General features: G+C 43.7%; 6 protein-coding genes and 1 pseudogene across 6 annotated transcripts; 5 read left to right on the top strand and 2 right to left on the bottom strand.

Annotated features, from left to right (window-relative positions):
* The first annotated feature begins 262 nt into the window (after positions 1–262).
* On the top strand, positions 263–4,516 carry LOC122767242 (cathepsin D-like). The gene is made up of 9 exons (XM_044022660.1): positions 263–627; positions 1,094–1,274; positions 1,356–1,473; positions 1,820–1,938; positions 2,233–2,432; positions 2,853–2,978; positions 3,104–3,248; positions 3,342–3,440; positions 4,287–4,516. Exons 1-9 carry the CDS (start codon positions 566–568, stop codon positions 4,473–4,475), a joined length of 1,239 nt encoding a protein of 412 aa, XP_043878595.1. The 5' UTR covers positions 263–565; the 3' UTR covers positions 4,476–4,516.
* Positions 4,517–4,821: 305 nt separating this feature from the next.
* Positions 4,822–5,413, top strand: LOC122766336 (histone H4). Its single transcript, XM_044021104.1, has one exon. It carries the CDS (start codon positions 4,884–4,886, stop codon positions 5,193–5,195), a length of 312 nt encoding a protein of 103 aa, XP_043877039.1. The 5' UTR covers positions 4,822–4,883; the 3' UTR covers positions 5,196–5,413.
* A 1,061-nt stretch (positions 5,414–6,474) lies between these two features.
* LOC122766324 (histone H1-like) lies at positions 6,475–7,327 on the bottom strand. The gene has a single exon (XM_044021092.1). It carries the CDS (start codon positions 7,269–7,271, stop codon positions 6,636–6,638), a length of 636 nt encoding a protein of 211 aa, XP_043877027.1. The 5' UTR covers positions 7,272–7,327; the 3' UTR covers positions 6,475–6,635.
* Positions 7,328–9,157: 1,830 nt separating this feature from the next.
* Positions 9,158–9,748, bottom strand: LOC122766340 (histone H3). The gene has a single exon (XM_044021108.1). The coding sequence runs from the start codon at positions 9,737–9,739 to the stop codon at positions 9,329–9,331; it is 411 nt and encodes a 136-aa protein (XP_043877043.1). The 5' UTR covers positions 9,740–9,748; the 3' UTR covers positions 9,158–9,328.
* A 304-nt stretch (positions 9,749–10,052) lies between these two features.
* On the top strand, positions 10,053–10,491 carry LOC122766329 (histone H2A-like). Its single transcript, XM_044021098.1, has one exon. It carries the CDS (start codon positions 10,071–10,073, stop codon positions 10,458–10,460), a length of 390 nt encoding a protein of 129 aa, XP_043877033.1. The 5' UTR covers positions 10,053–10,070; the 3' UTR covers positions 10,461–10,491.
* An 821-nt stretch (positions 10,492–11,312) lies between these two features.
* LOC122766335 lies at positions 11,313–11,744 on the top strand (annotated as a pseudogene).
* A 1,982-nt stretch (positions 11,745–13,726) lies between these two features.
* On the top strand, positions 13,727–14,648 carry LOC122766326 (histone H1-like). The gene has a single exon (XM_044021094.1). It carries the CDS (start codon positions 13,783–13,785, stop codon positions 14,380–14,382), a length of 600 nt encoding a protein of 199 aa, XP_043877029.1. The 5' UTR covers positions 13,727–13,782; the 3' UTR covers positions 14,383–14,648.
* Positions 14,649–14,700: the final 52 nt, after the last annotated feature.

Genomic DNA, 14,700 nt, shown 5'->3' on the forward strand with positions numbered 1-14,700 from the left:
GGATTTCAAATGCCGAATTCTCAAATGAACACATGTGAACTTGGTGACAGAGGCAGCAGTGGATCAACAACTCCTGTGTCCCTGTGAACTAAAAATGCACATTTTTTGAATGGAATTTAGTGAGATGGAGTGAGTGGTTGCATAAGATGCACAAAAACTTCAAATTTCTGGTTGAAAATATTCAGACGTTATGTTAAAATGCCAGTAAAAAAATACTGTTTATGGAGAAATCTGGTGCCAAATAAACTAAAATGTTTCTGTGTCATCAGGTCACAGTGACTTAAACCTCAGTGTGTCAACAAGCTACAAGGTTATTGACCCTGACAAAAAACATCCAGAACTTTAATTTATTTAATTTTATTTAACTCTGTTCACGATCGCCCGTCTCGTCATCGAGGAACAAAAATATTTATTTAAACCAACACTGCGGTTTCCATGAGGCCATAATATGACATTTAAATCAATAATGATAAATGATTGCTGTAGCCTCATCTGTCACCAACACACACCCCGTCTCCTCGTCGTCAAACGTCCTCAGTCTCTGTTCAAACTCTGAGACGCAGACATGTTGAAGAAGCTGCTGCTGGTTCTGCTGTGTTGGACATGGACGAGCTCAGCGGTCGTCAGGTAAGCAGAAACTACATCTTCACTTAAAACACCTTAACTTTTACAGTAAAACTTACTAGTTTATTTTTGTTTTGGGGTCACGAATAAATTAAATTTTTGTACGTTTTATCTTCTCTCAGTTTTACATCAAATTCAAAGGGTTTTAAATAGGGAATGGTTTTATTCTGAGTCCACGTACAAGGGATTTTAAAGAATTAAACCAGAAGACCTCACTAGTATGGCGGTTAAATAGTGCGCTAAATGTTATGTTTAATAGCAGATGGAATTCATAAGGTTTGTTTTAGTATGTGAAATAATGTGTTGGAGGGAAGTACATGGGAGTTATTTATTTAATGAGACTGAAACGTACAGAATACCGTATATAAAAATCATCAATGCACCAAATCTGATCACATTTAACAATATCGACATCAAATAATCAATATTCAAGTTTCCAAGACACTGAACTGTCATTAAACCCTGGCAGGATTCCCCTGAAGCGGGTGCGTTCCATTCGCTCGCAGCTGCGAGTCGACGGCCGGCTGGAGGAGTTCCTGAAGGACCACCACCCCGACATGTTCAACCGCCGCTACGCTCAGTGCTTCCCGCCCGGCACGCCGTCGCTGCGACTGGGACGCTCCAGTGAGAGGATCTACAACTTCATGGACGTAAGAACAGAAGTCCGTGAAGATGTTCTTGTGTGAGCAAACTCAAATTTCTTTTCCGTGTCTTTTGTTTTTGTGCGTCAGGCTCAGTTCTACGGTGAAATCAAGTTGGGGACTCCGGAGCAGAACTTCTCCGTGGTGTTTGACACCGGCTCGGCCGACCTGTGGGTGCCATCGAGCTACTGTGTCAGCGAGGCCTGCGGTACCCCAACACAGACACACAATGGCGCCGCTATTCTTCTTAGGACCTTAACCATAACCAGGAAATGTTTAACCATGACCACAATTCAAATCTTAAACCAGTTCCTCAGAGACGAGGTTCTGCCTCATGGAGACCAAGTTTTGGTCTCCATGAGGATAACTGGTACTGACAAGAAAAGTCTACACACACACACAATAATGTTCAATTCTGCACATTTAAACTCACGAGTGTTTGAGTGAGATACGTTTGTGGGTCAGGACAACATGACTCAAGGTTGAGTTTGTTCCAGGCTGTGATAAGAAGTTCAAGGTTGTTCAGTGTGTGTGTGTGTGTGTGTGTTTTGCAGTGTCACACCGGCGCTTCAGGGCGTTTGACTCCACGACGTTTCGTCATGACGGTCGGATGTTTGGGATTCATTATGGATCTGGTCACCTGCTGGGCGTCATGGCCAGAGACACTCTGAAGGTGCCCGTGTCGAATCGATTGAAAATAACAAATCCCGAACCCTAAAAATCAAATGTCTTCAAGTCCAGATGCATCTGATTTAGTGTTTTTGGAGAACTAAGACCTAGTTGTGAATGTGAATCTTCTCAAACATCTGCCCAAATGCAAATAAACCATTAGTCAACGCTCATTGTCATTAAATATCCAAATAAGATATCACCCAAAAACAGCTTTGGGGAAAGAACCTGCAAAGTAAAAACCAAACTGTCAACATATGAAGCTGACGCAGCTTGACGCCGCTGTTTACTATTCCAGGTGGGTGAAGTCAGTGTCCTGAACCAGGAGTTTGGAGAGTCGGTCTACGAACCCGGTGCTACCTTTGCAATGGCGAAGTTTGACGGCGTTCTGGGAATGGGTTACCCGTCCCTTGCAGAAATACTTGGGAACCCCGTTTTTGACAGCATGTTGGCGCAGAAGGCGGTGGAACAGCCCATCTTCTCCTTCTACCTTAGCAGGTGCTATGTTCATTATGTCTTTATGAGCTCTACCATGTCAAACAAGAAACCTCTAAGTTGTATGGTTGTTCCAAAGGTTCTCCAGGTGTAGTTTCAGTCGACCTTTGGCAAAGTTAGCAAATTTTCAGGATGTTCTAGAAGATTTCAAATACTTCAGAAGACTTCAGGGGGTTTAAAATTGTCTAGCATCTCTAGGGGTTTCTTGAAGATTTGGTGGACCACAAAGGATTTGAACCTTCCTCCGTCTGTTTTTGGAGGTTGGTCCAGGGAGTTCACATGGATTTCTGAAGGTTCACCAAAAACTGGAGAAGAAACCAAGACATCTGGAGTAGATATTTGTCAGCCGGATCTGCAGTTTTGCTAGATTCTGAGAAATTCAGCATGATTTCTAACCTTTAAAGGTTTTGTTTGTTTCTGCAGGAAATCCAGTAGCAACAGACCAGAGGGTGAGCTGATGTTGGGGGGAACAGACGAGTCCTTGTACACTGGGCCAATTAACTGGATTCCAGTGACTGCAAAGGGATACTGGCAAATCAAAGTGGACAGGTTTCACTCGTTTCCTCTTTCTGAATTGTTTTTGATCTGAAACCCAAACTAAAGTCACAAACTTGTACCGACACTCGGGGAAAAACTGAAAAAATTTACCTTTTTGCTCTGAATGTACGTTTCAGTGTGGCGGTACAAGGTATGAGTTCCTTTTGTCCTCACGGTTGCCAAGCGATTGTCGATACCGGAACCTCCCTCATTGCTGGACCGACCTCTGACATCCTCAACCTCCAGCAGCTGATTGGAGCCACACCCACAAACATTGGAGAAGTGAGAAGAAGAAGAGGGTTTTTGTTCAGGAAAAACATGCTAGTAACATGGTGTGTCATCTGATTCAACCTTTACTTCTGTGTGTGTCTTTAGTTTCTGATCGACTGTGTCAGGTTGTCCAGTTTGCCTCATGTGACGTTTGTCCTGGGAGGACAAGAGTACACGCTGACGGCTGAACAATACGTCCGTAAGGTAACGACGGCAGTTTTACTTGTAGTCTGTTTTTGGTTTGGTTTCTTTTGGAAATGTCCTTTTTTGTGTGAACACAAAAGACATGAACTTTTTAAACGGAGAGTCTCAGATTTGCAAGGTCGGGGCTTTTGGTTGTTCCAGACTATTGATCGGGCAATTTCAAGTCCTGGAACTTTGGAAAAATCCTCCAATTCTGTTTGCTTTGCTGACTTTGCTGTTCCTGCCTATAGGTGGAAGGTCCAGTGTATAATAATCAGTGACATCTATTGGTGAGACGACAGATTGCAACAATAGTCTAGACTTCTCTGCTCACCCGATCTGTACCAGAACAACCAATTTGTTCCAATAAAAGCAGTTTCGGACCTTTTAAATATAATAATTTTATACTGCATTGTGTTTTAATACTTATTCTTATAGGATAAACACATGTTAGCCATTAGGGTAAAGGTTTATTTCTTTGTTTTAAAGCAGTTGTCAAACACAACTGTTGGGCTTTCACACGTGTCGGACAAATCGGGTCTCGAGTGGTTTGCCCATTTGGTTTCCATGGAATCATGGTGGTGCAAGATGGCCGCCTCTGTGAGGCAAGGCCCTGGGTTAGAGTACAAATAAAAGGCTAATTCTTAGGGTACGTAAAACAAAAATCATTTATTTTATAGCGATAACTTGCTTATAAAAACATACTTATGGGGAGTAAAGTCAATTATCTGCAAATGAAACCGAGGCCAAAGCCGAACGTCATCTGTTCAATTTGAAATGTTACCACAGGCTAATATTACAAATATGTCAAAATAGTTTCTTCTATCCTGAACTTACATGAAAAAACATAAATCTCTCAAACTTCAGGAGATGCTCGGCGACAAGCAGCTGTGTTTCAGCGGTTTCCAAACCGTGGACATCTTGTCCCCCGAGGGACCGCTGTGGATCCTGGGAGACGTCTTTCTGACCGAGTACTACAGCATCTTCGACAGAGGGCAGAACCGGGTCGGCTTTGCACCTGCGAGACACCCGAGCGTAACAGTGACCCAACAATAGCTGACGGCTCGATACCATCAATAAACATATCAAGTTAAAAAAGAAAAAAGAAAAGAAATTTTGTCGTTCTTCTTGTTTAAAAAAAATTATAAAAAAATTTGATTTTGTTCCAGAAAGTATTTTTTGTTTTATTCTATTACCACGAGCCATTGGGTGTTGTCCAAATACAACTACTGGTAATAATATGTAATATGTATACATAAAATACGACGGAATACCATATAAAACAAACTCTAAACGTTTTGAATCTGGTCTCTTAAGCTCTGATTGGTCACAGTCCGCGCCCTCTCGTGGTCACAGCGTGTGTCCGCAGGATGAGGTCACTTGTGTTTTCTATCACGTCCGCAGTCTGGTCCTAAATATCAGCGCCTCCTGAAATTTTGACAAACAAACTCTCTCATCGAGATCATGAGTGGACGCGGCAAAGGAGGAAAAGGACTCGGCAAAGGAGGCGCCAAGCGTCACCGCAAAGTGCTCCGTGATAACATCCAGGGAATCACCAAGCCCGCCATCCGCCGTCTGGCTCGCCGCGGCGGAGTCAAGCGTATCTCCGGCCTCATCTACGAGGAGACTCGCGGTGTGCTCAAGGTGTTCCTGGAGAACGTCATCCGTGACGCCGTCACCTACACCGAGCACGCCAAGAGGAAGACCGTCACCGCCATGGACGTGGTCTACGCTCTCAAGAGGCAGGGCCGCACACTGTACGGCTTCGGCGGTTAAACCCTGGAACCTGAACGCAACGCGACGCTGAATAACGCAACGGCTCTTTTAAGAGCCACACACCGAGTCTGTAAAGAGCTGATTATCTTCATTGTTATGCAATTTTAAATAGATGCACGCAGTATATGTGATTCTCTAGCATAATATTCTGTATCTGCAGTTAATGTGAAAACATGATGTAATTAAGAATATCTTGAATAAAGAAAATACGCAAATTATATGGAGAATTTCTTGTTCCTGCTACCAATAAACAACAGTATTAATAGTATTTTGATACTTAGCTATGTCAGTATCAAAATGCTGCCGTATTGGTACTAGTCACTACTATAACTAACTGATAACCATGTAGATTCATTCTGTTTTCTTTCACTGAAATACTGTATTATAGTATTTGTGTGTGTATATATGATGACAAATACTAGAAAGGACATAGTGTTTCCCCGTGTTTCATGTATTGTATGTAATTGTTTTATTTAAGAATCACCTTTACTGTCATTATACAGTGTACAACAAGATTAAAGGACAGCTCTAGTAGTGCAAGTGAAGAGATAAAGAGTAGAAGAAGAAAACACTGCACCAATACCTTCAATAAAAATTAGAAGGATATGTAAAAAAAAGTATTCAAAGTATTTACAGTGGGAGTCAGTAAGGGAAATATGTGTAAACTGCTAATTAATTGGGATAAAGGGGTAGATTACAAGATTACATATATATCATAACTAGTGCATAACTTGGAACATAAGGTGGCTGGTACTCAACATATTATTCTCAATTTTGATTTAAATATGTAGAAGCAGATTACATACAACATAATGTTATATATATATATATATATATATCCTCCTATCACCCCCTTGGTGTGGTACTTCAAACCTGACGAGATGTTTTTGGTTGACTTGAAATTTAGTTGACGTTTAATTTTTTTAATTAATTTTTTATATGTTATATATATATATATATATATAACATTATGTTGTATGTAATCTGCTGTATGTAATATATAAACTGTAGATATGCAGATGCACCACGTGGAGCAGCTTATGTTGTTAAATGAATCATTAGGGAGGATGAAAATAGTACAAAAATTATTATCATTATTATAATAAAGTGTATTCATATTATGAAAAATACAGGTCTATTTAAACATGTATGATTTAAATGGCGGAATGATTTATCTTAAGGTGATTTACTTTTGTTGTGGGACGTATTCATTAAATTATTAACCCATTATTAAATGAGACCACAGATGTTACAGATGAATAATAAAAATATAGCGACTATATGCAGATGCACCACGTGCAGCAGGTACTGCTTATGTTGTTAAATGATCTTAAATGAAAATCCCCAGTCAGATAGTTCAGAGTGTTTGTGCTCTTGTAGAAACACTTGTGTGGCTCTTAAAAGAGCCTTTGTATTTGCAGGTGTTTCGTCAGACACCGTTTACTTCTTCTTGGCCGCGGTCTTCTTCGCTGCTTTGGGCTTCGCCGCCTTCTTGGCGGGAGACTTCTTGGGAGCAGCGGCTTTCTTGGTGACCTTCTTGGGGCTCTTAGCAGCGACCTTCTTGGGGCTCTTGGCTGCCTTCTTGGCTGCCTTCTTGGCCGCCGCCGCCGCTGGTTTCTTTGCCTTCTTCGGGGACTTCTTAGCGGCCGCTGGCTTCTTGGCTGCGGGCTTTGCCTTCTTGGCGGCTACGGCTTTCTTAGCGGCGGGCTTCTTGGCCTTAGGAGCGACCTTCTTGGCCGGCTTGGCGGCCTTAGGCTCGGCCTTCTGCTTGTTCAGCTTGAAAGAACCGGAGGCTCCGCTTCCCTTGGGCTGAGCCAGAGTCCCGTTAGCGACCAGAGCCTTCACGGCGGTCTTCACGCGGCTGTTGTTCTTCTCCACATCGTATCCTTCGGCGAACAGAGCCTTCTTCAGGGCTGCCAGAGACACGCCGCTGCGTTCCTTGGACGCGGTCACGGTTGCGATGATCAGCTCGCGGACGTTGGGTCCGGCCTTCGCGGGCTTGCTTGCCTTCTTCTTGGGGGCTTTGGCTGGAGCCTTGGCCGGAGCCGCGGCGGGGGCTGGTGCTTCTTCTGCCATGTTTAGTGTTCGCTGATGAGAAGTCAGAGTCAACTGATTTCATTTGAGTAGGGGGCTGTCCTTAAACACACCATGAGAACCGTGGAGACTCAACCCCGACACTGCGCCCCGTCCGTGCTCTCTCAACACCGGGACACTTGTGTTTTCTCTTCACCGATAAAACGCCATAACATGACGGTAGAACATGCGCTGAAAGCCGGCGGTGGATGGAGCCGACAGCTGCGGCGTGTGTGCTGATGGACGAGCCGCGCAGAGCTCCGGGAGTCTCGGCTTTCTGTCTGCGGAGACTCCAAACCTCGTCTGATCGCCGCCGTCAGCGACGCGGACCCGCGACTTTTCCCTCTTCTTTGTCTCCTAAAACGGGTCCAGATGTCCCGCGGCTCGGTCAGAACCCGTCCACCGGCTGCTCCACACGTTCGTTTCGGGTCTCGGTGCAAAAACAAGCAGCTCCCGGTGATTATTGTGTGAAAACGTGACGCCGATGTGTGGACAGCAAACACAGAGGTGATGGAGGCTCGTGGAGCTGCTGCTTCTACTTCACGCTGATCACTCATCGATGTCATCAATACTCTTATCATCTCATGTTGGAAATAAAGAAAGCAATAAAACGACAGTGAACTGGAGAGTTTACACTTTGATGAGCCTCAGTAACAGGAATATGACAAACCCTAGAATTATTTGAACTACAGATATAAAGATATATTATGAGCAGATTTTGCTTCAGACTACGCTAATCCCATAATGAGCTAAATCAGTCAAGGTGTTTAATAAAATAATGTTTTCTTTACTGCAAAGGAAGCGTCAGAAACTGGGGAATGAATTTCAAAACTAGGACTTTATCAGATTAAAATGACTTCTATCAACTATTTCAACTCTCACAGACAAAAACATTAAATACAGCATGGCTATGAAAATAATTTCACGTGTCAAACTGGTGGCCCGGGGCCCACATGTGGCCCTCCAATCGATTACATTCAGCGATGGAATAGAGACAGAATGTAAGACTAAATGTATTTACCAGCAATATTTGTATAATAGTAATAACACATACGGTTGTAATCATTGCTTTATTAAATGTATTACACTCAACATGAAATATATCAGCTGTTTTAATCACAGTTATCCTCGTTATTATTTGCTAAATTTTCAATGTAATTCTCTGTTTTTGTGCATCATAAACAAGTTTTTATTGTGAATCATTTTATAACAAAACAATCATAATGAATATCTTATATTGCCCACCGGCTATAAATAGCTGTTTTATGCCTTCTATGTCGGCCCCCCCGCCTTAGAATAATATTTTGTTTAGATTTAGGATTATTGGTTTTATAATCCTCCTCTGTACAACAAAATGTCAGGAATGTGTTAAAAATAGAAGAGGAAAAAAGCAGAATATGAATTGGTCACAAATAATTACATTCTACTGTATATTTAAATATTAATATATAAAAATGCATTAAACTTATACTGGAGCGACTGTAACAACTGGATTATCCAAAGTTTGAAAGAAAGTTTTGGTATTTCATTTGATCACAATATTTAAGAATCAAAAATTAGAGCAAACATCTAAATAAATGACAGAATAATAACGTAACGTTCTGAATCCCTTGATCTGTTCAGTCAGTAAATTGTGAAGAACTTTATCAATCACACGCGACAATAACTACAAATAATAATATATATATATATATATATAACTACAAATAATAGACGCCTAATTATAGGTTTATATGTGTATATATATATATATATATATATACACATACATACATATATACACATATATACATACATATATATATACACACATATACATACATATGCATATATATATATATATATATATATAACAAGTTCAACTGAGTTTCCTTTTAAACGATCTCAAATGTAATAATATTTAACATGACTTCATATTCACTGTTATGTAGTAGTATTATAAGATAACATTTACTATACACGACTTTTTAAATCAAGATTATCGACTCTTTACAGATAAAGTGTGTGGCTCTTAAAAGAGCCGTTGTGTTGTTGTTGTTGTTTAGTGGACTAGTTGAGATCTAAGCTCGCTCTCCGCGGATACGCCGGGCCAGCTGGATGTCTTTGGGCATGATGGTGACTCTCTTGGCGTGGATGGCGCACAGGTTGGTGTCCTCGAAGAGGCCGACCAGGTAGGCCTCGCTGGACTCCTGCAGGGCCATGACGGCGGAGCTCTGGAAGCGCAGATCGGTCTTGAAGTCCTGTGCGATCTCACGCACCAGGCGCTGGAAGGGCAGTTTGCGGATGAGCAGCTCCGTGGACTTCTGGTAGCGGCGGATCTCACGCAGGGCCACGGTGCCGGGCCTGTAACGGTGAGGCTTCTTGACGCCGCCGGTGGCCGGGGCGCTCTTGCGGGCAGCCTTGGTGGCGAGCTGCTTCCTCGGGGCTTTGCCTCCGGTGGATTTACGGGCGGTTTGTTTGGTTCTGGCCATTTTAACAAATACTTTTCTCTTGAATGACAAGAAAAATGCAATGAGGAGAGAAGGAAGCGCGCTTGTTTTATAGCGTTGGAGCGGACATGAGGGCGGTGACGGTGCCTCAGTTCTCCGGCTCCTGGTTGGTCAGCGGCTCTTCCACGAGCTCAGCGCCGCCCAGAGGCGCGAGCCTCTTTGTGAAGCTCCGCTGATCATTGGACAAAAGAGTTTTGAAAATGTCCGCCAAAAGTTCCGGGAGGAGCCGCGTTTTCCAGCGAGATAAAACGGAGGCTTTGCTCAGTGAGAGTCACAGTTTGTCTGAGACCTGAAATCAAACAACAACAACATTATGTCTGGAAGAGGTAAAACCGGTGCCGGCAAAGCCAGAGCCAAGGCAAAGACCCGCTCCTCCAGGGCCGGGCTCCAGTTCCCCGTGGGCCGTGTCCACAGGCTGCTGAGGAAGGGCAACTACGCCCAGCGTGTCGGTGCCGGCGCCCCCGTCTACCTGGCGGCCGTGCTCGAGTACCTCACCGCTGAGATCCTCGAGCTGGCTGGAAACGCCGCCCGCGACAACAAGAAGACCCGCATCATCCCGCGTCACCTGCAGCTGGCTGTCCGCAACGACGAGGAGCTCAACAAGCTGCTCGGCGGAGTCACCATCGCCCAGGGCGGAGTCCTGCCCAACATCCAGGCTGTTCTCCTGCCCAAGAAGACCGAGAAGGCCGCGTCCAAGAAGTAAACACTGACCCTTCATCAAAACACAACACAACAACGGCTCTTTTAAGAGCCACACACTTTCTCTGAGACAAAACTAAAACCTCTCATATATCAATTCATTCTTTATGGTGTTAAATAAATGCTATTACTTATAATCTAGCACCATGAGACGCACTCCCTTATATAGTCAGTTTCCATGACTCTAAATAAGTTTGTAGACATGTATTATGTAAAAACAGTATTTAACCATGTCGTACTTGTACACACAAGTGTTTTACATTAGCATACTTTACGTTTTTCTTCTATGAGGTTTAACACCAGCTTGAATCTATGGTGTTTTTTTGCTGCCTTCTCCTGGACTTGAAAAATCCTACACTAACCAAAAAATAAAAATAAAAAAAAGCTTTTTTTGAAAAAGCCCAAACAGAAATAATAAATAAATACAGAAAAATATATATACAAAAATATGGCTATGAAATCAATTAATACAATTATTATTTTCTTGGGACTTTTATTTCCAAACAGCACATTCATTTATTTCCAATGATTTTCACATTTATTTCAAGGCTGTTTTTCATTTCCAATCATTGTATGCAAATGAGGGGGCGTGGTTATAAACAGATCCAGACTGAAACAACAGCAGCTAACCATGGATAGAGTACTGCCCCCTCTGCCTGGAAGACAATTTTGCCCAAAACATTGACTTTGATAATGGGCACCTTTTCTCCTTTGATGTATACTTGAAAGAATATCAAAGGAAATATTTTGGAGCTGCGATTTAGAGCTTTGAACTGCATTTGAAGAGACTTCTTTCCCCGTTTGAAAGGGTTTGCTTGGTCTGTTTCTCTGCGACGTGAACTAGAAAAGCCACAGCTGTAAGATGTCTGGAAGAAGTAAATCTAGCAGCAGGAAAATCAGAGCCAAAGCAAAGACCCGCTCCTCCAGGGCCGGACTCCACTTCCCTGTCGGTTGCATTCACAGGCTGCTAAGGAAGGGCAACTAAGCCCCCGTCTACCTGGCGGCTGTACTTGAGTACCTGACCGCTGAGATCCTGGAGCTGGCTGGAAAAGCTGCGCACGCATACAGAAAGACCCGGATCACCCCCCATCACCTGCAGATTGCCGTCAGCGAAGACTACAAGCTGGAGAAGCTGTTCAGAGGAATCACCATCGCTCGGGGCGGAGTTCTGCCCCAAATCCTGGCTGTTCTCGTGTAGAAGAAGCCGAACAAGGTCACCGCCAAGAAGTGAAGGCGGACAATGGCCGACAGCAACACAGAGCCACACACTGTCTCTGAGACGAGTCCATCAAAGTTGGAATTAAAAATAAGATTGGAAATTTGAAATTCTGCTTCGTTGTGTTCAAAAAACCCTGAGTTTAAAGGGACAGTTCAGGTTTCCTAGCTGCTCACAGCGCCATGTACAGGCCTGGCATATGTACTGCAGCATTTAGAGTTGTTTTCCAGGGGTTTTCGTGTGGATGAAGACATTTCCTAAATTGAGGTCCAAGTTTATGAAAAACGTTTTCAAAGCAACAAAGAAAATGATTGTCACCACATCTAAAGAATGCAACGGCGTCTCTCTGGCCACAAGAACAACAGCCGTGTCAAGACCGCCGTGAAGTCTTTGGTCGCTAGCGGGAACCTCCCGTTCTTTCAAGCTGCACAGGACGACTGAACCTAAGTTCCGCAAAAATGGTGAACAAGGCCAATGTTAAGAAACCCACAGCAGCCAAGAAGGCAGTGGCCACCAAGAAGCCCCTAAAGAAGGCAAGGTCGCTAAGAGTCCTAAGGTCGCCAAGAAAGAAGCAGAAATGGCTTCTAATCTACACAGAGAATACAAAATTATAATAAAATATTTTGTGACAGACGTGTGACACATAAACCAAAGGAGGCCCATCTCTATTGTAAATATCATGACCTACATTAACAGTAGCAATCAGCTCAGCCGGTCACGGGCGTTGGAACCCATGGACCCAACATTTGTGTCATCAGAGATTGGAGAAAATGCCCAAACAAAGTCAGCTGCAACGACCAAAGACGACGACAACAACGTTTGAATTCTTCGCGCCTGGTTCACAGCGCAAAGACCGCGGTCCGCCTGCTGCTGGAAAGACTTTGAATGAAACAGTGAAACATAATTTATTAAAAGTCAAGTTGATTTATGTCCCAGACGCTCACTTCCAGCGACCTATAGCCACTTTGTTTGTGTACATAATTCTGGAATGAGTTTTCTCATAAAGTGGAAATAAAACTTAGGCTAAAGCAACTGCAACTGTATGCTAGCTGCTCTGTCCTTGTTAAGATCTCTGTAAATTATAAGAATAATCTGTAAAGTGTTTATTTTATCCTGTTTTTAAAAATCCTAATGAGATTTTAATAAAACAGAATTAAACACAAACTATAAAATGACAAAAATATACACTTACTCAACTCACTTATGTACTGTTCTATTGTTGCCAACATTTTATATTTATTTTTTATAAGATAATTTTTTCCACCACTGCAAGTTTGATTTTAAAATGACATATAAATATAAAATCCAGAGTTTTTGTGAATGTGTGAAACTGTGTTTTATTCACACTTGAATTAAATCACTTCTTCATGGCTGTCTGAATATTACTGTTCAATATATCTATTACTAATATATCTTTATATCTGTAGTTCAAATAATTCTAGGGTTTGTCATATTCCTGTTACTGAGGCTCATCAAAGTGTAAACTCTCCAGTTCACTGTCGTTTTATTGCTTTCTTTATTTCCAACATGAGATAATAAGAGTATTGATGACATCGATGAGTGATCAGCGTGAAGTAGAAGCAGCAGCTCCACGAGCCTCCATCACCTCTGTGTTTGCTGTCCACACATCGGCGTCACGTTTTCACACAATAATCACCGGGAGCTGCTTGTTTTTGCACCGAGACCCGAAACGAACGTGTGGAGCAGCCGGTGGACGGGTTCTGACCGAGCCGCGGGACATCTGGACCCGTTTTAGGAGACAAAGAAGAGGGAAAAGTCGCGGGTCCGCGTCGCTGACGGCGGCGATCAGACGAGGTTTGGAGTCTCCGCAGACAGAAAGCCGAGACTCCCGGAGCTCTGCGCGGCTCGTCCATCAGCACACACGCCGCAGCTGTCGGCTCCATCCACCGCCGGCTTTCAGCGCATGTTCTACCGTCATGTTATGGCGTTTTATCGGTGAAGAGAAAACACAAGTGTCCCGGTGTTGAGAGAGCACGGACGGGGCGCAGTGTCGGGGTTGAGTCTCCACGGTTCTCATGGTGTGTTTAAGGACAGCCCCCTACTCAAATGAAATCAGTTGACTCTGACTTCTCATCAGCGAACACTAAACATGGCAGAAGAAGCACCAGCCCCCGCCGCGGCTCCGGCCAAGGCTCCAGCCAAAGCCCCCAAGAAGAAGGCAAGCAAGCCCGCGAAGGCCGGACCCAACGTCCGCGAGCTGATCATCGCAACCGTGACCGCGTCCAAGGAACGCAGCGGCGTGTCTCTGGCAGCCCTGAAGAAGGCTCTGTTCGCCGAAGGATACGATGTGGAGAAGAACAACAGCCGCGTGAAGACCGCCGTGAAGGCTCTGGTCGCTAACGGGACTCTGGCTCAGCCCAAGGGAAGCGGAGCCTCCGGTTCTTTCAAGCTGAACAAGCAGAAGGCCGAGCCTAAGGCCGCCAAGCCGGCCAAGAAGGTCGCTCCTAAGGCCAAGAAGCCCGCCGCTAAGAAAGCCGTAGCCGCCAAGAAGGCAAAGCCCGCAGCCAAGAAGCCAGCGGCCGCTAAGAAGTCCCCGAAGAAGGCAAAGAAACCCGCGGCAGCGGCGGCCAAGAAGGCTGCTAAGAGCCCCAAGAAGGTCACCAAGAAAGCCGCTGCTCCCAAGAAGTCTCCCGCCAAGAAGGCGGCGAAGCCCAAAGCAGCGAAGAAGACCGCGGCCAAGAAGAAGTAAACGGTTTCTGACGAAACACCTGCAAATACAAAGGCTCTTTTAAGAGCCACACAAGTGTTTCTACAAGAGCACAAACACTCTGAACTATCTGACTGGGGATTTTCATTTAAGATCATTTAACAACATAAGCAGTACCTGCTGCACGTGGTGCATCTGCATATAGTCGCTATATTTTTATTATTTATCTGTAACATCTGTGGTCTCATTTAATAATGGGTTAATAATTTAATGAATACGTCCCACAATAAAAGTAAATCACATTTAAATCATACATGTTTAAATAGACCTGTATTTTTCATAATATGAATACACATTATT

Source organism: Solea senegalensis, linkage group LG3 (assembly GCF_019176455.1).
Source record: "Solea senegalensis isolate Sse05_10M linkage group LG3, IFAPA_SoseM_1, whole genome shotgun sequence".
Classification (NCBI taxonomy): domain Eukaryota; kingdom Metazoa; phylum Chordata; class Actinopteri; order Pleuronectiformes; family Soleidae; genus Solea; species Solea senegalensis.

Excerpts from the sequence above, each read along its gene's own strand:
- LOC122766326 (XM_044021094.1), top strand. The coding sequence starts at position 13,783 with ATGGCAGAAGAAGCACCAGCCCCCGCCGCGGCTCCGGCCAAGGCTCCA.
- LOC122767242 (XM_044022660.1), top strand. The coding sequence starts at position 566 with ATGTTGAAGAAGCTGCTGCTGGTTCTGCTGTGTTGGACATGGACGAGC. Across the intron at positions 1,275-1,355 it reads GGATCTACAACTTCATGGAC|GCTCAGTTCTACGGTGAAAT; the intron begins GTAAGAACAGAA and ends TTTGTGCGTCAG. Across the intron at positions 3,441-4,286 it reads CTGAACAATACGTCCGTAAG|GAGATGCTCGGCGACAAGCA; the intron begins GTAACGACGGCA and ends CTCAAACTTCAG.
- LOC122766329 (XM_044021098.1), top strand. The coding sequence starts at position 10,071 with ATGTCTGGAAGAGGTAAAACCGGTGCCGGCAAAGCCAGAGCCAAGGCA.
- LOC122766340 (XM_044021108.1), bottom strand. The coding sequence starts at position 9,739 with ATGGCCAGAACCAAACAAACCGCCCGTAAATCCACCGGAGGCAAAGCC.
- LOC122766324 (XM_044021092.1), bottom strand. The coding sequence starts at position 7,271 with ATGGCAGAAGAAGCACCAGCCCCCGCCGCGGCTCCGGCCAAGGCTCCA.
- LOC122766336 (XM_044021104.1), top strand. The coding sequence starts at position 4,884 with ATGAGTGGACGCGGCAAAGGAGGAAAAGGACTCGGCAAAGGAGGCGCC.